We start from the raw sequence: 22,173 nt of genomic DNA on the forward strand, positions 1-22,173 counted from the left end.
GAAGGGAGGGAGGGAGGGAGGGAGCAAACCACCTTGGTAGCAGCGTCAAAAGTTCATTCCCTGGGTGCCTGTGCGCCCTGGACCCCAGAAAAAAAATTTTTTGTCTTACCTTTGCAAGAGAAGGAGAGCGTCCGGTACGTGTTTCATGAAGCGATCTGCTGAGTACATCTGTCGAAAAGCGAGAAGGGCACTTTGAGAATCAGAGCAGATTATAAATTTTTTGTCACGACGCAATCTCGTCTGCTGCATTGCTCTCAGGAAAGCAAATAATTCTGCGTAATGTGAAAACTGCTCTGTGAGTCCTATCCTGAGGGCTATGTCGGGGAACATGACGTAACAACCGCAAAATCTCCCTGCTTAGTACCATCCGTGTAGACAGTAATAAAATCTGGGTGGCTACGTAAAATCTTATTAAATGTAATTTTAAAAACATAGTCTAGGGTACAATGCTTCTTGTAAGCGGTCAGTTCTAAAAGCAATCTGGGCCTTGGTAGTAGCCAAGGGTATGCCCCCTCTACCCCAGGCTTTGGACCTTAATGCCTCCGACTTTTAGTAATTCAAGGGTCTCCCTTGCACAGACACCAAATGGCCGTGTTGCTAGTGGCCAATGATCGAACAGCCGTTCAGTGGCGGCTGAAGAACGTAGTTGGATGCTAGCGATGTAGGAATGGACAATTCCTTATTTGCTTGCAATACCACAAAAAGAAGACGTCGAATAGACGGTGGTGGCTCACCAGCCTTTGCACAGTAACAGGGCTAGTGCAATAGGCCCCCATTGACAGCCTAATACCCTCGTGGTGAATTGCATCCAGCATTTAAAGGTATGCAGGCCTTGCTGACCCATAAATGTGACATCCGTATTCAAGCCAGGTTCGCACAAAGGCCTTATAGAGTTGCAGCAGAAGTGCCCTGTTAACTCCCCAAGAGCTATAACTGATATTTCAGCATATTTAAAGCTTTGGGACATCTGAAATTCAGTTCTTTAAAATGTGGCAACCATGTTAACTTCTTATCAAAGGCAAGACCAAGATACTTCAACTTTTCCTTAGAAGTGTGAATAATGTCCCCAGTTTTAAAACGAAGTCAGACAGGCAGTGGGAACTATTAAAATTAACACAAACTGCTTTCTATAATAAGGCTAAGACTTGTTGTAAGACCATTCCTCCAACCGCCTGATCGTTAGCTACAACTGCCGAGTAGCCGTGGCGAGGCTCGAGGACTCACAGAAGATGGGAAAGTCTTCCACGAACAAAGAACGTAGTACTGGACGTCGCATTGTGGATGTAATACTGGTTGGTTGCTACGGCGAAAGCCGGACGATACACCTTTGAGGGGACACCATCCTCCTGCTTAGAACGGTCAGACTGGACATTCCCAACCTTGCATCTGAAGTATCTGTCCGAGGGAATGGACCATATGAAGTTCGACAGACGTCCACGGAATCCCCACTGATTGAGCTGCGACAAAATAATATGCCTCCAGGTAGTATCATGGGCCTTTTCCAAATATAAGGAAACACCGATAAGATGTTTCTTATGAAGGGAAGTTTATTGCAGCTTCGAGCAAGGTTAGGTTATCGAGCGTGGAGCGATACCTCCTAAACCGAAAATGGGAGCGACTGACCTCGTTTCAAGAGCCCCCACTAGGCGCTGATACACCACACACTCCAGTGTTTTTCCTACGCAGCTTGTCAGGCAAATAGTAAGGTAACGACAGGAGTCTGTCCATTCTTTACCAGGTTTTAAAACGGATTAGAATACATTCTTTCAACAAGCTGGGAAAGTCGCCAGTTATCCAAATTTTATTGAAGAGCTGAAGGAGGACATCTTTCGACCATGAGTCCAGCTGTTGCAACATGCTGTAGGTTATCAGGTGGAGCGAGAGCGAGAGCGAGAGCGAGAGCGAGAGCGAGAGCGAGAGCGAGAGCGTATAGATTGTCTTAGAACCATCAGTGTAGAAGATTGTGGCAACCTGGATCTCTGCAAAGATGGCACACACAGGACATAGGAAAACCATAGGCGTGACAGAGTCTGTACGACCTTGGAATATATTAGTCCTAATCCATGATCTAGGCACCATCCATGGGGGGAGGGGGGGGCGGAAGATTGGTGGGGGCGGGTATGGGAGGAAACACATGGGGTGCATTACAGTGTGTGGAGATGGAGATCCAGACATGGAGAAGTGAGACACATGCCAACTGGCGATGAAAGCCATGGACAGGTATCGAGGGAGACCTCTCACTGGCAAAGAGCGAAGTGTACACAGGATGGTCAGGGATTTGACGAATGGCGATGGTATAAGAAACATCAAGTTGGCTCTATCAGATGTCTAGATGGGAATCCTCGCTTCATTGACGAGACTCAACAGGACTAGAGTGAAAGGCGCAAATAACCAGACACACCCGACAATGGTGAACAGGGTCAAGCCGTTTCAGAGTGAAAATAGCTGCCGAGATATAGGTCTGACTACCATAATCTAGTCTGGACAAAACCATAGCACAGTGAAGATGGAGGAAAGTGGATCAGTCTGCACCCAAAGATGTATGGGCCCGGATGTGGAGAGCATAAAGCTTTCACATACATGTAGTCATTAGGTGGCGAATGTGGGGCAGCCATGTCAGCTCATCACAAATCAGGTTTAAGAAATGGGACTGTGCTAGCAGGTAGAGCAGCTGATGGCTTAAATAAAATTCAGGATTTTTTTTTGTTTTGGTTTTGGGGCGCAAAACTGCTATGGTCATTAGCGCCCAGTCTGACTTAGGAAACGGTAAAAAACGAAAATGGAAACTAGCAGCAATGGGAACGAAACTCAAAAAATTGGAGAAACTAAGAGCAGAAGGAAAGCTTAAAAATCCACTACAGACAGGGGTTGGTTGTCCCCAAAAAGAGCTTCAAATGACTGACATCTCACTGGCACTAAAACTGCAGCCTTGGCCGCTATATCGGCCGCCTCATTTCCACAGATACCAACGTGTCCTGCGAGCCAGAGGAACGCCACAGAGACGCCCCCAAAGTGGAGCAAGCGCAGGCAGTCCTGAATCCGGTGGACCAGAGGGTGCACAGGGTAGACAGCTTGGAGACTGAGGAGAGAGCTGAGAGAATCTGAACAGATAACATATTGTATCCGCTGACGGCGGCGGATGTAGTGGACAGCCTGGAGAACAGCGTAAAGCTCCGCAGTATAAACCGAACACTGGTCGGGAAGCCAAAATCGATTTGGGGTGTCGCCAACAATATAGGCACTCCCTACACCTAACGTTTTCGAGCTATCAGTGTAAATAAATGAGGCTTCCTTCATTTGTGCACATAGAGCAGCAAATGCCCGACGATAAACAAGTGAAGGGGTACTACCATCCTTGGGAAATTGACAAAAGTCACGGAGCAGGCAGATCCGGGGACGGAGCCAAGACGATGCTGTACCCCAAGTTGTCAAGAAGGTTTTAGGAAAGCGGAACGAAAGAGAATGGAGAAGTTGACGGAAGCGGACTCCCGGTGGTACTAGGGAGGAGGGGCGGCCTGCATATCCTACATCAAAGGAGGCGTCGAAAAATATGTCATGGGCTGGATTAGCAGGCATGGAAGACAGATGGCTAGCATAACGACTCAGGAGGACTGCTCCCCGATTGGACAGCGGAGGTTCAGCAGTCTCAGCATAAAGGCTTTCCACAGGGCTGGTGTGAAAAGCTCCAGACACTAAACGTAATCCACGGTGGTGGGTAGAGTCGAGACGCCGAAGAATAGACGGCCGAGCAGAGGCGTAGACTATGCTTCCATAGTCCAATTTCGAGCGCACTAAGGCGCGATAGAGGCGGAGAAGGACCACTCGGTCCGCTCCCCAGGAGGTACCATTCAGGACACGGAGGGTGTTGAGGGATCGCAGACAGCGTGCCGAAAGATACGAAATGTGGGAGCACCAGCATAGTTTTCTGTCAAACATAAGACCCAAGAATTTAGCGACGTCTGAAAACGGAAGGTTGACAGGACCTAGATGTAAGGAGGGTGGAAGAAACTCCTTACGTCGCCAAAAATTAACACAAACGATCTTACTGGGAGAAAAACGGAAGCCGGTTTCGATGCTCCAAGAGTGGAGGCGATCGAGACATCCTTGAAGACGTCGTTCAAGAAGGCTGGTCCGTTGAGAGCTGTAGAAGATCGCAAAATCGTCCACAAAGAGGGAGCCCGAGACATCAGGAAGGAGACAATCCATAATTGGATTGATGGAAATGGCAAACAGTACAACACTCAGCACGGGGCCCTGGGGTACCCCGTTTTCTTGGGAGGAAGTACGGGAGAGAGTAGTGTTCACCCGCACTCTAAATGTGCGCTCTGCCATAAATTCGCGAAGAAAAAGGGGCAGCCGACCTCGAAAGCCCCAAGAGAACAGTGTGTGGAGGATGCCTGTCCTCCAACAGGTATCGTATGCTCTCTCCAGATCAAAAAATATTGCTACTGTTTGGCGTTTCCGGAGAAAATTGTTCATGATAAGTGGAGAGAGCAACAAGATGGTCAACTGCAGAACGATGCTTTCGGAATCCGCATTGGGCAGGTGTTAAAAGACTGCGGGATTCCAGCCACCAAGCTAAACGGCAATTCACCATACGCTCCAAAACCTTACATACACTACTCGTGAGAGAAATTGGGCGATAGCTAGAGGGGAGATGTTTGTCCTTTCCAGGTTTCGGAACAGGAACGACGACAGCTTCCCGCCATAGTCGGGGAAAAGTACTGTCGGTCCAAATTCGATTATAAAGGCGAAGGAGGTAACGCAGACTATGGGTTGATAAATGCAGCAACATTTGGACGAGGATACCATCCAGTCCTGGGCCGGAGGAGCGAGAAGAGAGTGCATGTTGGAGTTCCCGCATGGAGAAAACAGTGTTGTAGCTTTCGCGATTTTGAGAGGAGAAAGCAAGATGTCGCACTTCCGCTGCACGTTTCTTCGGGAGAAACGGTGGCGGGTAATTGGAAGAGCTCGAAATCTCAGCAAAGTGCTGACCCAATGAGTTAGAAATTGCGACGGGGTCCACTAATGTATCATGCGCGACAGTGAGCCCAGAGACCGGGTAGAAACTAGGCGCGCCTGAGAACCGTCGAAGCCGACTCCAAACATCCGAGGAGGGAGTGAAGGTGTTAAATGAGCTAATAAAGAATTTCCAGCTTGCCTTCTTGCTATCGCGGATGACGCGACGGCATCGCGCACGGAGCTGCTTATAGCGGATACAGTTGGCCAAAGTAGGATGGTGACGGAAAATGCGAAGAGCACGTCGCCGCTCACGTATTGCGTCACGGCATGCCTCGTTCCACCAAGGAACTGGGGGGCGCCGGGGCAATTCGGAAGTGCGTGGTATTGAACGTTCCGCAGCTGTAAGAATAACGTCGGTAATATGTGTGACCTCATCGTCGACGCAGGGAAAGCGACGGTCATTGAATGTCACTACAAACGAAGAAAGTGTCCAATCGGCTTGGGCAAACTTCCAGCGTCACGGGCGCATATATGGCAGTTGAGGCTGCAGTCTAAGGACACATGGAAAGTGGTCACTCGAGTGTGTATCATCAAGGGCGAACCATTCGAAGCGCCGAGCTAGCGGAATAGTACCGACCGCAAGGTCCAAATGAGATAAATTTGTCGTTGAGGCAGACAAAAATGTGGGGACCCCAGTGTTGAGGCAAACTAGATCCGCTTGGTGGAAGACATCTAGCAATATGGAGCCACGTGGACAAGGATGTGGAGATCCCCAAAGCGGGTGGTGGGCATTGAAGTCCCCAACCAGCAAATAGGGGGGTGGAAGCTGACCAGGAAGATGAAGGAGATCAGCTCGTGCCATTGGTGTGGACGATGGAATGTATACAGTACTAAGAGAGAACGTGTATCCAGAGAGGGAAAGGCGGACGGCGACAGCTTGGACGGAACTGTTTAAGGGGATTGGGTGATGGAGAGTATCATGGAGAAGAATCATGAGTCCTCCATGGGCGGGAGTGCCTTCAACAGAGGGGAGATCATATCGGACCGACTGAAAATGAGGGAGAACAAAGCGGTCATGGGGACGCAGCTTTGTTTCCTGAAGACAGAAGATGACCGGCGAGTAGGATCGTAAGAGGATCGACAATTCATCCCGATTGGCTCGAATGCCGCGGATATTCCAGTGGATAATGGACATAGCGCGAACAGAAAATGAAGGAATGTGACCAAGGGTGCTGTCAACTCAACGACTGCTCAGAGCTTGCGACCGACAGCATGGAGTGGCATTCGGCCGAAGGCAGAAGATCCTGATCCATAGGTTGGTCAGGAGGAGCTCCTGCCACCAGCGATCGGCCGGTTGACCGGCCACCAGCAGTGCGCCTCGGCGACACAGAAGACGGCCGAGGGCGATTTCCGCCAGGTGGTGCTGTAGATGGGACACGCCTTGGCGGAGAAGGAGAGGAACTGGGTTTCTTTGTAGCCTTCTTGGAAGTATGATGTTTAGATGAAGGTGGAACCGATGGTTGTGAAGTTGCGGTACGTAAAAACTCTTCACGAATTTGCTCTTTTTTCGAAGACTTGGTGTCTGACTTTTGGGCTCGAGATTTAGCAGAACCCGACGAAGGGGGAACCATAGAGTGGGCAGGCGAAAGTGGTGAGGTTGAACGGGCGATCTTTGCGCTGGCCGATCTCACGACCGTGGCACTAAAGGTGAGGTCGCAAGTCTGCGTGGACGCCTCCTTTGTTGGCCGAGGAGAAGCAAGGACAGTGCTGTATTTTCCTGTCTGAGGCACGGGGGCTGTCGACTGGCGAATAATTTTCGAGCAGCAAATGTCGACACCTTTTCCTTCACTCTCTTTTCCTGAATGAGCTTTTAGTCTTTAAAAATGTGGCTATCTCGAGAGGAAGCAGCGTGGTCACCCTTACAGTTGCTGCAACGAGGGGATCGAGGTGGACAAGCACCCTCATGGGCATCCTTGCCACATGTAACACATTTGGCCGGGTTGGAACAGGACTGGCTGGTGTGATTGAACCGCTGACACCGATAGCAACACGTAGGGTTTGGGATGTAAGGGCGAACGGAAATTATCTCATAGCCTGCTTTGATTTTCGATGGAAGTTGAACTTTGTCAAATGTCAAGAAGACAGTGCGGGTTGGAATGATGTTTGTGTCAACCCTTTTCATGACTATGAACAGCCGTTACGCCCTGGTCAGACAGGTAGTGTTTAATTTCCTCGTTGGACAATCCATCGACGGAGCGTGTATGAACGACCCCACGTGATGAATTTAAAGTGTGGTGCGGTTCCACCCGGACAGGGAAGGTGTGTAGCAGTGAAGAACGCAGCAATTTTTGTGCCTGGAGGGCACTGACTGTTTCGAACAACATGGTGCCATTTCGTAATCTGGAACAAGACTTTACAGGACCTGCAATTGCGTCGACACCTTTCTGAATGATGAAAGGGTTGACCGTGGAGAAGGGTTGACCGTGCAGAAGTCGTGACCTCCGTCAGACCGAGAAACAACAAGGAACTGTGGCAACAATGGATGGACTGTCTGTGGCTGAGACTCATTGAACTTACCCTTGTGATCAGACATAGTAGAAGAAGAGGAAACCATCCCCACGATTACCAGGGTCTCCGATGGTGCGCTCCTTCCTTGTGGGGACCCTCACGCATCAGGTCACACCTCCCGAGAAAAGGACGGAGGGACCAATCGGCACTTTCAGAAGTTATCAGCTCTAGTAATCACCCCTCCCTGGGCCTGGCCGTTACCAGGGTGTACGTACATGTCCTACCTGTCTACTCGGGATGGGGAATTACGCGCTACCCGGTCACCAGCTACGCATGGAAACACGTGGGTCGGCCTTCAGACATGCACAGGGAGAAAAAAAGAGAAAGGGAAAAAATAAAGGGAAAGGAAGGAAGTGAGGTCTCAAACGCAGCAGAGGAGAGAAGGGCAAAGTTAAGAGGTAAGGAAAAGAGAAGGCAAAGGAAGTACGAAGACTTGCAAGCGGAGAAAGCAAAGAATTTGTTACAGTTTCGAGCGTCCGTCTCCGCACGTAGGCACAAAACATACTCCCAGAGGTGGAGAAAGGGAAGGAAAGAGGCGGAGGTGAGGGGGGGCCGAAGATGGTGGATGGGGAAGGATGCGGAAAGGGAAGGTATGCAGCCCGGAAAGGAAGGAAGGCCACATTAGCTCGGGGTCCCGTGCTCGCTACGCACGTATCCACAAAAGAGTTGTGGACCGCTTGGGGGGATACTGTGGGTTGATGACAAATGAGTAATCCACGTTTTGGGAGGAGAAAACAGAAAGCCATGGGAGGAGGAAAACGTTGAGACCCAATGGCTGGTGCATTGGAGCCAGCACTCAGCACATGCTACGGAGTCAAAGCTGCACCAGATGCAAACATTGTCTGTACTACACTGGGGTAACCAGAGGTCACAAGCCGATTAATGGCACAGAGGAGGAGTCACTTGTCATAGAACCCTGTGCTATACCGTTCTCCTGAATCTGAGGGGCGCCGAGTGGAGTGTCAACTCTTGCCCAGCAAAGCTGGTGGGATACACATAAGCCCCAGTCATTGTGGGGTAACTAAAATGTGACAGCGCCAAGCCATGTCAAACCCCTTACGTAGGTCAAACAAGACCACAACAAGGTGCTGGCGGTGAGTAGAAGCCTGTCTGGTGGATGATGCCAATCTTAGTAAATGGCCAGTTTGAGACCGTACTGCCCTGAAGCCACATTCATATGGGGACGAAAGGCCCTGAGATACGAGTATCCAACATAATCTGAAGCTGACCATCCTTTCGAGATGTTTACTAAGAACATTCGTCAGGCTACCTGGGTGGTAGCTGTCTAGAAACATAGGGTTCTTCTCAGGTTTAAGGAGATGGGTGATTATACTGTGTCGAAATTATGACAGAAGCACCTGTGAGCCCAATGTGGTTGAAGAACCTGAGGAGCTGTGGCCTCTGGGGAACGTCCTAGGGTTGGCTCATCTGGTTGTGGATAGAATCCAGGCCTTGGGCTGTCTCACGAGGAGCTACAAGCATACAACAACTCCCACTCAGTTTACAGTTCATTACAGCGCTCAGTGTGGTGCAGGATGGGGTCTAATAAACTCTTCATTTCTACCGGAGAAAGGTAATAGGGTAGAAAGAGGACGCCGATGCAATCGCGTAGTGCGTCAGGAGGTATTCTGTGGCGACCAATGGTCCAGTTCACAGAGCACCTTTGATTTTAAGACGCTAGTCAGTTGACTGTCGCTGGTGACTGTCGCTGGTGAGCCAGAAGGCTACAGAGCTTGGACCAGAACTGCAACAAACAGGCAAACATCCCAGGGAGGACACACAGCGCTCCCAGCATTCCCTTTTACTCCGCTTAATAAGGGAAAGAGCCATAGCAGCGAGACGCTTAAAAACGAGAAGGTTGGTCTGTGAAGGGTGTGTCGCTTGAATCAATGCAGCATACGTCGGCGGTCCTGGACAGCGACTGTGACATTTTTGGTCCTCCAAAGTACTAGTCGACGACGAGGTGGACCTATGGATTCAGGGACAACATTGCCAGAAGCATGGAGAATAGTGAGATGCCTCGCACGACTACAGCAAGAGAATCATGAGAGGGAGGTGTAAGGCCAATTGGCCCTACAGAATGCCCAACATGCAGGCCTGTCTACCTGGCAGCAGCTGGAGAACTATACAATCACTGGATAGTGGTCACTGTCACAAAGATCACTATGAGCTGGCCATTGTAGGGAGGCTAGGAGGACAGGGGTGGAGATTGTGAGATTGATAGCAGTAAGGTGCCATGATTGGCACTGTAGTGGGTAGGGGAACCATCACTGAGTAGGCAAATCGAGGTCCTTGATATGTTTGTCAATTAGGATACTCCTACCCATTGATGTGACACTCCACAGTAGATGGAGGGCATTGAAATCCCCAAGGAGGAGAAACGGGGACAGAAGTTGCTGGATTAATGTACATACTGCAATGTAAGGTAGTGGCCTACCTGGAGGGAGGTAGACATTACAAATGAGGATTAGCAGAGTCGTTAGCACTGTAACCACCATCACTTCCAAGTTAGTGCATAGGGGGATCCAAGCACTATTGACATTGGAGCTAACGAAAGTGCCGACAGGATGCCCAATAACCACGAAGAGCTGTAGAGTGGTCATCATGGAAATGCATTTCTTTAAGAGCAAGACTGGACGCAAATAGGGGGACAGGACATTGCATTTCCGGTAGGTGACAATAGTATCCATTTCAATTCTACTGGATGATTGTGTGGCGAGAGTTCAGGTTAGACATGAAGCTGAGACGAGGGGCATGTAACCCTGTCAGTAGTCATGGACAAAGATGGTGTGACATCCATAAATAAGATGTCAGACTCACGCTGCAATGGGAAGATGGCACCTCTGGGGGGCCTTGTTTTGGGATTTATATTTCTCCTCCTCCTCCTCCTCTTCTTTCAGAGGTTGATGGGGCAGGGCACAGGGGGAGTATAGACTTCTGCAAAATCTGGAACCGAAAGACAGCGGGCGACCGAGCGGCACACAGATGATAGATCTCGTGGCCAAGTGGTGAAAAGAGTCTTTCGGCCTGAGAGACGCCAGGGAGAGGGGTCCCAGGAGGAAGACTGATCACCAGTAGGTGCTGAAGGAGCATTTATTTGGTAGGGGAGTTGGAGCTGCACACAAATGGGTAGTCTTGGTAACTGCATGGGAGGGTGAGAGGAGAGGGAGATGGGGCTGGGGTAACGAAAAGGTACAAGGATGAAATGAATGAACAGAGGAAGAACTTTAAGATAGTGACACTGAGTGTATAACACTTTTTGCGAGCTTCTGCGTAAGGGACTTGTATTCTTGGATCTTCTTTTTTCTCTTGTAAGCTGTTCAATCCAGTAAGTGAGGTAAATAGCTGTCAGAACAATTGACATAAAATGTGGCAGAACACAGGGGCTTCCCTCATGGAGTGGGTGGCCATTGTCACCATACATAGGGTCTACCATACACCGGGAAGACATATGGCCAAGTGCAAACACTGAAAGTACCGCATAGGTGGATGAACGTATGGCTTCACATCATCACGTCTGTAGCATATAACCTTTACCTCCTCTGGGAGGGTATCCCCCTCAAAATCCAGAATGAAGGTGCCAGAATAACTGTAGCTGTCTTTGCAACACTTCTGCACACATCAAACAAAATGAATGCCATGCCGCTCCAGATTAGCCTGTATTTCCTCATATGTTTGCAGGATGAGGTCCCTATGAAAACTCAGTTCTTGCACCATATTCAGAAAGTGGTGAGGCGTAATAGCCACACGGACATTGCCAAGACGATCATAGCAGGAAGACCTGCAAATTTGGTGACAAAAGAAGATATGGTCAACAGGGAGCCCAACCAAATCATGCTGAGAGACTCTGCTTCATCGAACTTTTCTTGTAAATTCTTCACAAGAAACAAAGAAACAATGGCTTTGTGGTGGTGAATGTGTCCCCACCCATACTAGTAGAGATGAAGTAACGGGAACAGTGTTGCATCTGAAGACTGCAAGCCTGGCCATCCTCCCATTGCGTAGCAAGGGAAAGGAAGGTAGCTGGGTCTTACAAAGCAGCATTACATGAGCCTTCACCATTTGAAGAGATGGCCATTTGAGAACGGCCAGACTTTTGGAGTTTGATACACTTGATGCGCCAAGCATCTGCTCTTACAGCACCCACTCCAACAAGGGGCTCTCCCCAGTCACAATCCAGCCACAGCAAGTTCCGTCTGGCATGGTGGGTGTTGCCCAGAGTTCCAATGCTCCGAATAGATATGCCACCACGCCTTGGCATACACGGGGAAGGAACAGCTCAGGTATCAGTAGTGAGATCCCTGTGTTGTCAGGGGGGGGGGGGGGGGCCTCAACCATATGAGTACGTGACAGTCCTAAATCACGGAATAGCTACATGTGCTGGTGACCCAGCAGAGTGGAAGAGGGCTACAGTAGGGCAGAGAGAGGAGAAGGTAGAGGGCAGAGGGATCCACATCATAGATGCTATAGACTGAGTTCACCATATGGCTGACAGTAGAAAAAGGAAATTTTTATGTGGATGTCAAACCTCAAACAGGGACCTAAACGCCAAAGAAGGATGAAATAACATGTAAAAGGAACAAAATCTCAACCAATACAGGAAACCAGATGGCTAGCCAGGTCGACATGAATCAGAGAGAGGGGAAGGAGAGGGCAACAGGGATGGAGTGAGGAGAGGGGTGGGAGGGTAGGGTGAAGGAAATGCAACCAGGGAGGAAGTGTTGGCAGCAGTATCATGGGGCCCTGTACGCGCCATGCACGATCTCACAAAAGAACCTTGAGCCGCCATGGGGCTAGAACCATGCAGAATGTATGTGGTCTGCATACAGAAATTCAGTATGCATGACAATTCATCAATATCGAATGACTGTTCAGTCATCACTCTGTCCAATGTATAATCTCCTTTAACATGTTCCTACGATTACCAAACTAGAAATATTACCATGCAAATGTGATCGAGTCTTTGTTGACATCTCAGTCACTCCCTACCCCCTCTCCCTCCCTCTCCACTATTTTTGGTGCCACTAACAGAATAAAACTATGAACGACAAGAATATCACCAACGTCACCTGGTAGAGAACTGAATAAGCTATATGTAAGCATGTTGACATTGACCATGTGTGATGATCCCCTTAAAAATACATTTACTGTTCCATTGGAGCAAACAAGTGATGGAAGACTTCCACAGACCTGCATCAAGTTTTGTTGTCTGTACTGGATGAAGACCATGTCAACTATCACTCGCAATGACATTCTTGTGTTTTATGCATTTGCGTTTCGTTGTAACATTTAAGCGGTGTATGACTGTACACAGACATACTTTTTTCCTACCGTTACTTCGAAGTCATATCACATGCTACACCAGCATTAATCCATTTCTATCCCTTGGCTCTGACAAAGTTGGACATCGAATGGTGTCAATTATGCTGCTGCTGTTCGAAACACACTGGATGGTTGAAATAAAATGAACAGTGTTTCTTACTGAGAAAATGCTGAAGACATCGCAACATACGGAGAGTTTGCAGTACTGTGGGGCATTTTCAAACAGCTGTCCGAAGGTGATCACCTTTACATTTAATCTCGTCTTCCACAGTGATGTGTTATGAGTGTTCCTTTTCCATTGATCCCTCCTACTGGAGTCATGCAGATGTTCGCTATGTCAGTGCTGGCCAACCCCAGAAGGTCTTGCTCCCACCAAGACACTCTCCATCTCTAACAATTTATGTCAGTATATCATTATTTGCTGATCAACCATGTAACAGTGGACAGGTGGTATGGAAAAGACACTCAATATGAGGCCATGTTCTGTAGTAAGCATCATAATTGTCGATAGTGCAATATATTTTAGTGATTTATTCAGCTTTTCCATAATTGACACCAACAAATGACAGCTGCATGCTTCCCAATTCCTGTATCGCTAATCCACCCCTTCACTACTTTGCAAGTAAGATATAGTAGATTGACAATGTAGATAGATGACTGCAGTACATCCGTTCATTGTTAATTCTTTGACATACGCACCGAAGTATGCCAGACAGCTCCCTACACCGATGCAGTTATGCTATATAAAAATTTTTAGCACTTCGACCGTTGTGCTGAATGTACAGTTGTGATTGAGCATCTTTCCCTATGTGAGATGGAGTCGTGGAGTATTGAAGTATCTCCTGCAATGTTTTTGACCACGCATTCCCACTGTACCATCCTCAATTTAATTCACAGCTGACCAGAAGTAGGTTACTACCACCACTGCATTCCACATCTCATGAAGGAACAGCAAGGTAACTGCTGTCCAGCAAAGACTGTTCCACACCTATCTTACAGCACCATCTTACAGCACCCGTGGAAGTGCACAGCGTCTCATCTCACCCAATGAGTTCCTGCTGCGATGGTTAACACTCCTTACCGGTTTATACTAGGTATTAGAGTGTTATGATAGTTATGAAGAAACTTGGGGCTTATGCATGATGGAGCTCCAGATGGACGCTTTTCGAAGCATTATATGTAGATCAACTGTGCAGTCAGTTCTGAAATACTGTCTTAGTGTCTGGCGTAGGTACCAACAATCTACTGGCATGGCATACCTGTGGCTTTTGACATGCGAACTTACACACCATGTTCCACTCTGAATGGAGAAGTGTCTTCCACATACAACAACTGTCATGCAAATGTGTACTGCGGGTTTTTAGTACCTCAGTTCCCCCTCACTGACTTAGAATCATTGTAGTTGTTAAATTGGAGACTACATGGCTGGAGAACTTTGTTCATCGATCAATTCTGTAGTTGTCATCGTTAAATGTCAGACCACATATCACGGAATGCACGTTCGTAGGTCAATAGGGCAATTATGTCCCACCTGACCGGTTTGATGTAGTAATCTGGAAATGACTATTCGTTCCACTCACTCATGCCACACAGCAAGTTGTGGAAAACAAGCATATCTAAGAGCCTCACTATATTGACTCAACCTCCTCTCTCTATCGCCATATTTAAGTGGTGAGGACCTTCATTTTACAATTATGATCCATCGTTCCATACTGACCATCATTCAAACTCTCAGACATAAAACTTTAAGCAACTGTTCAGACCTCTTACAATGATTCCAAATTCACATATCATAGACGATACGAACAATACATTTACTATACATTGCTAAGGATTTGACTGTGTGGGACACTTTCGGCTTTTTTTCCAGACTTGGCCAACCACAGACTGTTCAAAAACCTATGACATCAGGGGTGTTGGGTTAATGAATTGATCAGTTAATTCGCGTAATTTTCTATCAATTCATTATGAAAACTGAACCAGAACCGTTATTGTGTAACTGCTAACACTTCCATCTGGTTGTTGGTACCACTGATTTACCATCTCACTGTAGGTCTATGTCCCATCGAACTAAGCAATTCTGAATGTCTTTTGCATACAATCTTAGCTTCAATGAAATTTAGTTGAGTGAGTTTGGGATGTAAGCTACTTTCAGTTGTCTACAAGTTGGTATGTAAACCCGCTCTTCTCTGAGGGACCATCTGTTTGTGTGCCAGAGTGTAGAGATAATATTCCTGTGATGAATTTTATTGATCATATGCTTTCTGTAACTTATTAGAAAATTTTAGCATGGGGAGAGTTCCGTGACGAACTAAAGCCACTACACATTCTTATGCAGGGTCAATCATTCATTACTTGCACACAACAGAAGTTGTAAAACTGAGGGTTCGTTAGAGCACCACACAACTTTCAAATAGACCTGATCCTATTAGAGGCGCTACGCCCTGCCTCCTCCTGACATTTGAAATGGTTTTACCGAATAAGGTAGAGGGTACCTACCGTTAAACATGTACTGGCAAACTAGGCACTTTTCAACTGTCAGATAAAAGCTGTGTTCCAGGTTAACATCAAGCGCCGGCACGTCGGCGCGAAACTTAACAGCAGAGAAGACTTGGACCGCGCCACGACAGGAGCGGCCTCTATCCGAAAAGAATGTAAGCGCCGCTCCAGCTAGCCTCGGCCGCACTGGAAGACGAGTCGTTATCCTTACTGTTATGCTGAGACTTATTTATATCCATTGCTTACATGGAAATTGTATTTATCTAAGGACGTCGATATTTGCATGTCGACAAATGCTTGCGACATTTCATTGTGAGAAAGGCAAAGTTAAATATTGTCAATTCAATTACTGTGAAACTCCATTAATATCATTTGCTTATATGCTGTCTAGCTATCCGAGGAAATAGCTTCCTAGGCACCCTCTATTACACGAGTGGGCAGGATCCCACACTGATTGGACAAAATTACGAGGAACAACCGGGGGTTGAATGCAGACCTATTTGTAGTCCTACACTTACTGACCGAGACACCAAGTCACAATAAGCAGGAACACGTGCGGCATCACTGAAAACGTTAAGATTTCCATTTATCTATACTCTTAGCCTAGGTCATTAGTCTAAGCTTTATTAGCAGTCAAGTTCTGTACGTTTCTTAGCAGTAGATACCACTTCCATTTCAGTATGGACAATTCTGAAGTATATGGTAACATCACGTCAGAAGCATCATTGTGAGGGCTCAACACTAGTATTAAATAAATGCCTGATTAGAGTAAAGTTTACCTGTCCCGCAATCTCGCTGCATTCAGCAAGGCATATCTGTAGAGCGAGGGTTCCGTACGTCTCGCCGCATACCACAGTCGTGGCGGGGGGACTGGGGACAGATCGATGGCTGGTGTGTGAGTAGGTGGCCCATCTGTGGGGGCGGCTGGAGTGGGCGTGGGTGCACCTGGCGTGCCACGCTGCTGTTCCTCGCACGCTCGCGCCCCCGCCAGCGCCTGCAAATCAACATCGCAACCAAACGTTATATCTCACTGCTCTCACTACCAGTTCCATGGAAACTTATTAGTTTTGTTTTAGGGCGCAAAAGACAGCTGGGGTCATACACGCCCAAGTCACAGCTAGAGAACACGAACACTGATTTAAACGACTATACATCAGTTCCAATTGACAAGAAGATAGCTAAAAACCGACAGGGCTAAAAAGGCACCACACAAACTGAAGTCCAATACTAAAAATTATATGGCCTTCGCCATAATGACTCAGCGGATAGAAGTAAAACGCGGTAGGCAGCCACCGCGTCATTAGCTGAAATGGCTGATTAATAAGACGGCCAACCCAAACTGGAACGTAAATAGTAAAAAAGAAAGGGCACTCCATCAGGAAGTGGCAGACGGTTAAAATTTTGGAGCAATGTGTACAGAGTGGTGGGACAGCGTCACTCAGCAAATGATGATGGCTGAAAGAGCTATGCCCAATACGCAGCCGAGTTAAAATAATCTCCTGCCGGCGCAAGGGCTGACAGGAGATCGTCCAAGGCACTGGGAGAGGCTTCAGCCGAAGCTTATTCCTGTGAAGGAAGGACCATTGGTGATTCCAAAGGGACACCACCACCTGACAGATGGCATCACAGAAATCAGAGGGAATGTTGGCACTCCTGGGCTGAGGTACGAGGACTCCAACCTTGGCAGCAGCTTCAGCAGCCTCATTAACTGGTAGACCGACATGACCAGGAACCCACAGAAACACGACACTGGCTCCAACAAGAGTGAGCAAGTGACAATTTTCCTGAACCCGCTGCACTAAGGGATGGGCAGTGTACAGTGCACATAGACTTTGAAGGGCACTGGTTGAGTCTGAGCAGAAGGACAGAATTGAAACGCCTGTGTCACCAGATCACCAGATGCACTCCTTGGCCCAATGCAGGATGAAGAGCTCGGCTGTAAATACTAAGAATTGTGCTGGAAGCCGATATCTAAGGATAGGTGCCAATGACGTAGGCACACCCGACCCCATGGTCAGTCCGAGAGCCCATTGCAAAGAAACTGAAGGCGATAGACCGAGACTGGAATAGTGTCGTTAGGAAGTGAATTAAAGCTAAGGCTAAAATGAGAAGCTTCACGAAGCGAATGATTCACACCCACCAGGAAAGTTGCAGGAAGTGTGAATTTAAGCCACTGTAAGAAGTGCGGAATGCGGATGGTGGTGGTGGTTGTTGGGATGTTTAAGGGGGACTAAACAGCGAAGGTCATCAGTCCCCCATTCCAAAATCAGGCGAGCCGAAAATCCACGGAGCAGGTAAAAACCAAAGGGGGAGGAGACGTCCCCCCAGGCGCTAAAAGAACACAAATGGAGCAACAAACATTACAGATAAGAACAGGACAGAGGAACACCAGACGGAAAGAAACAGAAGAAAGGAAGACGGCCGGAGACTGGTTGATTGACCACGAGAACAAAAAAAAGGGAAAGAGCCAACCATCTCACGGCACACCACAACAGCAACAGACACAAGGACAAAAGACACAGAAAAGGAAAGGTGCAAGACCTCCCTAAATCGAACCATAAAACGGACTACCACGGATAAAATTTAAAACGGCATCAGCCATGGAGGCATCGTCAGATAAAATCAAAGCCAAAGTGCCCGGGAGATTAAAAGATTGCCGGAGTGTGCGCAGTCGAGGACACTCCAGCAAAATGTGGCCGACCGTCAGCCGGGACCCACACCGACACAAGGGGGGATCCTCCTGACGCAACAGATGGCCGTGCGTCAGGTATGTATGGCCGATGCGCAGCCGACACAGGACTACCGAGTCCCTGCGAGAAGCCCGCAGGGAGGAACGCCACACATCGGTCGTCCCCTTGACAGCCCGCAGTTTATTCGGGGCTGTCATGCCACGCCACTCAGCAGCCCACATCCCAATCAGCTTACGGCGCAACACCATCTGCTGGTCGCGAGCCGTAAGGCCGACCTCCAAAGCCGGGGCGTCGATCGCCCCTTTGGCCAGCCTGTCTACACGTTCGTTCCCTGGGATGCCAACATGACCGGGCGTCCAAACCAGGACCACCGAACGACCAGAACGGGCAATGGCGGAAACACTCTCCTGAATGGAGGACACCAGAGGAGAGGAGGGATAACAGCGGTCGATGGCCTGAAGGCTGCTCAGGGAGTCACTGCAGATGACGACAGACCTACCTGAGCAGAAACGCATATGCTCAAGAGCGCGCAATATGGCCACCAGCTCTGCAGTAAAAACACTGCAGCCAGCCGGCAAGGAGCGCTGCTCAACATGAGCAGCATGAGCAAAAGAGTAGGCAGTGCGACCATCAACCAGGGAACCATCAGTGTAGACAGTCTCACAGTCCGAAAATGAGGCGAGGAGAGCAAGAAAACGGCGACGGAGGGCCACAGGCGGAACCGAGTCCTTGGGTCCCTGTGCCAAGTCCAGACGGACGGACGGCCGGGACAAACACCAGGGAGGCGTAGGTGCACGGACCCGGAAGGGAGGCGGAAGAGGGAATGAACCCAATTCCGACAGCAGGGACTGAACGCGGACAGCGACGGAAAGCCCAGACCTAGGTCGCCGTTCGGGCAGATGGAGGACCATAGCAGGGAAAAGCAGGCGACGATTGGGATGATCTGGCGAGCAATGAACGTGGACAGCATAGTCGACGAGCAGACGATGGCGGCGAATCCGCAGCGGGGGAACCCCGGCCTCCACCAGGAGACTATCCACGGGGCTGGTGCGAAAAGCGCCAGTGGCAAGCCTAACCCCACAGTGGTGTATGGGGTCTAACAACTTCAACACTGAGGGGGACGCAGACCCATAGGCCAGGCTCCCATAATCAAGCCGGGACTGCACAAGGGCTCGGTACAACCGCAGCAGCGTGCAGCGATCTGCACCCCAAGACGTGTGGCTAAGGCAGCGGAGGGCGTTGAGGTGCCGCCAGCATTTTTGCTTCAGCTGGATAACATGAGGAACCCATGTGAGTCGGGCATCAAACACGAGTCCCAAGAAGCGGCAAGTGTCCACCACTTCAAGCAGGTGGCCGTCGAGGTAAAGTTCAGGATGAGGGTGGACCGTCCGACGCCTGCAGAAGTGCATAACTCGAGTCTTGGGTGCAGAGAACTGAAAACCGTGAGTCAGAGCCCATGATGCTGCCTTGCGAACGGCGACTTGCAGCCTGCGTTCGGCGACTCCCGTAGTCGTGGAGCTAAATGAGATGCAGAAGTCGTCGGCATACAAAGAAGGAGACACCGACGACCCCACTGCTGCTGCCAGACCATTAATGGCCACTAAAAATAAGGAGACGCTCAACACCGAGCCCTGCGGGACCCCATTTTCCTGTATGTAAGAGGAACTAGAGGTGGCACCGACTTGCACCCGGAAAGAGCGGTGCAATAAAAAGCTTTGAAGAAAAGCCGGGAGTCGACCACGAAGACCCCACTCATGCAATGTGGCGAGGATGTGATGCCTCCATGTGGTGTCATACGCCTTCCGCAGATCGAAAAACACGGCAACGAGATGCTGACGTCGGGCAAAGGCCGTACGGACAGCAGATTCCAGCCGTACCAAATTGTCCACTGCAGACCGGCCCCGGCGGAAGCCACCCTGGGATGGAGCGAGGAGACCGCGCGACTCAAGGACCCAACACAAACGCCGCCCCACCATACGTTCGAGCAATTTGCACAAAACGTTGGTGAGGGTAATGGGACGATAGCTGTCCACCGCCAGTGGGTCCGCACCGGGCTTCAAGATGGGGACAATAACACCCTCTCGCCATTGCGACGGGAACACGCCTTCGCTCCAAATGCGATTAAATATCGCGAGAATGTGTCTCTGGCAGTCACCGGAGAGATGCTTCAGCATCTGTGCGTGGATGCAGTCCGGTCCTGGTGCTGTATCAGGGCAATCGGCGAGGGCAGCGAGGAATTCCCTCTCGCTGAAAGGAGCATTGTATGTTTCATAACGACGCGTGTGGAATGAGAACGGCGTCCGCTCGGCTCGCTCCTTTAGAGAGCGAAAGGCGGGGGGATAGGAAGCAGTCGCAGAGCTCTGAGCAAAGTGCGCGGCTAGCCGTTCAGCAATGGCGGCAGCGTCCGTGCAGACAGCGCCGTCCAAGGAGAGCCCAGGGACACCCATAGGGGTCTGGGAGCCATAAATCCGCCGGATCCGGGACCACACGTGCGAGGACGAGACACGGGAGCCCAGGGAGGAGACGTACCTCTCCCAGCACTCCTGCTTACGCCGTGCAATAAGACGGCGGGCGAAGGCACGGAGCCTCTTAAAGGCGATGAGGGTCTCCAGAGACGGGTGCCGCCTATGACGCTGGAGAGCCCGCCTACGGTCGCGAATAGCCTCAGCAATCTCCGGCGACCACCAGGGGACAGTCTTCCTCCGAGGGAGGCCAGAAGAACGGGGGATGGAAGCCTCGGCCGCTGAAATGATGGACGTGGTTAAAACACGAACCGCCTCGTCAATGTCACCCTGTGGGGGAGACTCAATGGTTGCAGCGGAAGTAAAAGCTGGCCAGTCAGCCCTGTGGAGAGCCCAGCGGGGCAAGCGCCCAGAAGAATGACACTGGGGCAGTGACAAATAGATGGGAAAATGGTCACTACCACACAGGTCAGGGTGCACTCTCCAGTGGAGGGATGGGACAAGGCCAGGGCTGCAAATAGAGAGATCGATGGCCGAGAACGAGCCATGGGCCACACTGAAATGCGTGGGAGCACCGGTGTTCAAGAGGCTAAGGTCGAGCTGAGCCAACACATGCTCCACGGCCCGACCGCGAACATCGGAGACAGTCCCACCCCATAGAGGGTTGTGGGCATTGAAATCACCCAGCAGCAAAAAAGGTGGCGGCAGTTCGGCTATCAGAGCAGCCAGGACATGCTGTGCGACAACACCATCAGGTGGAAGGTAAATACTGCAGACGGTGATAGCCTGTGGCGTCCACACCCGAACAGCGACAGCCTCTAAAGCTGTTTGTAGAGGTACAAACTCGCTGTGAAGAGAGTTAAGGACATAGATGCAGACGCCACCAGACACCCTTTCATAAGCTGCTCGGTTCTTAAAATAACCCCGATAGCCACGGAGGGCGGGGGTTCGCATTGCTGGAAACCAAGTTTCCTGCAGAGCAATGCAAAGGAAAGGATGACGGCTGAGAAGTTGGCGGAGCTCAGCTAGATGGTGGAAGAAACCGCTGCAGTTCCACTGGAGGATGGTATTAGCCATGGATGGGAAAGGCGTGAAGGGACTGGGGGGGGGCAGATTACGCCTCCGGGGCCCCTGCTGCTACTGAGTCACCACCTGGACAACAGCTATCCACTGCATCCGAGGGACTGGCGAGATCCATGTCCTCAGCGGACACCAGGATCTCCACCTCATCTTCGGACGCAGAGGGAGAAGGTTGCGGTGGGACAGGTGCCACCGCAATTTCAGGATGCTTGGGAGCCTTTTTCTTTGACTGCTTTGCGCGCTGAGCCTTAGGTGGTTCTGGCTGGGAGGGCCTCACTGGGTCAGTCTCTGGGACTGAAGACGAACGTGACGCCCTACGACCAGCGACCGGTGGTTGTTTGACAACCTTGCGGGTGTCCACTTTGGCACTGGGCAAAGCCTGGGATGGGAGGGCCCCAAGGGACCCCTTCCGAGCGGGAGGAGCCGAAGAAGGCTCACGCTTCTCCGGCTGTGAAGGGGGAACAGATGTCCCCAGTGGTTGGGGTGGTGTTGCTCCTGAAGTAGATGGACCAGGAGCAACAGGGAGGGAAGTGCCCCCCACAACCAAGGGGGCCGGTGAACGCTGACCGAGCTGAGATCGAACTGGTGTT

At 50.0% G+C, this 22,173-nt stretch overlaps 1 protein-coding gene across 1 annotated transcript in view; it reads right to left on the reverse strand.

The window, feature by feature from the left end:
• LOC126184715 (uncharacterized) overlaps window positions 1–22,173 on the reverse strand; it is a 76,272-nt gene that overhangs the window by 23,269 nt on the left and 30,830 nt on the right. The window contains exon 2 of the mRNA XM_049927237.1: window positions 16,131–16,345. Coding sequence (XP_049783194.1) covers window positions 16,131–16,345 — 215 coding nt within the window. The remainder of the gene's footprint in view (window positions 1–16,130; window positions 16,346–22,173) is intronic.

The sequence above is a fragment of the Schistocerca cancellata genome, chromosome 4 (genome assembly GCF_023864275.1).
Source record: "Schistocerca cancellata isolate TAMUIC-IGC-003103 chromosome 4, iqSchCanc2.1, whole genome shotgun sequence".
Lineage (NCBI taxonomy): Eukaryota > Metazoa > Arthropoda > Insecta > Orthoptera > Acrididae > Schistocerca > Schistocerca cancellata.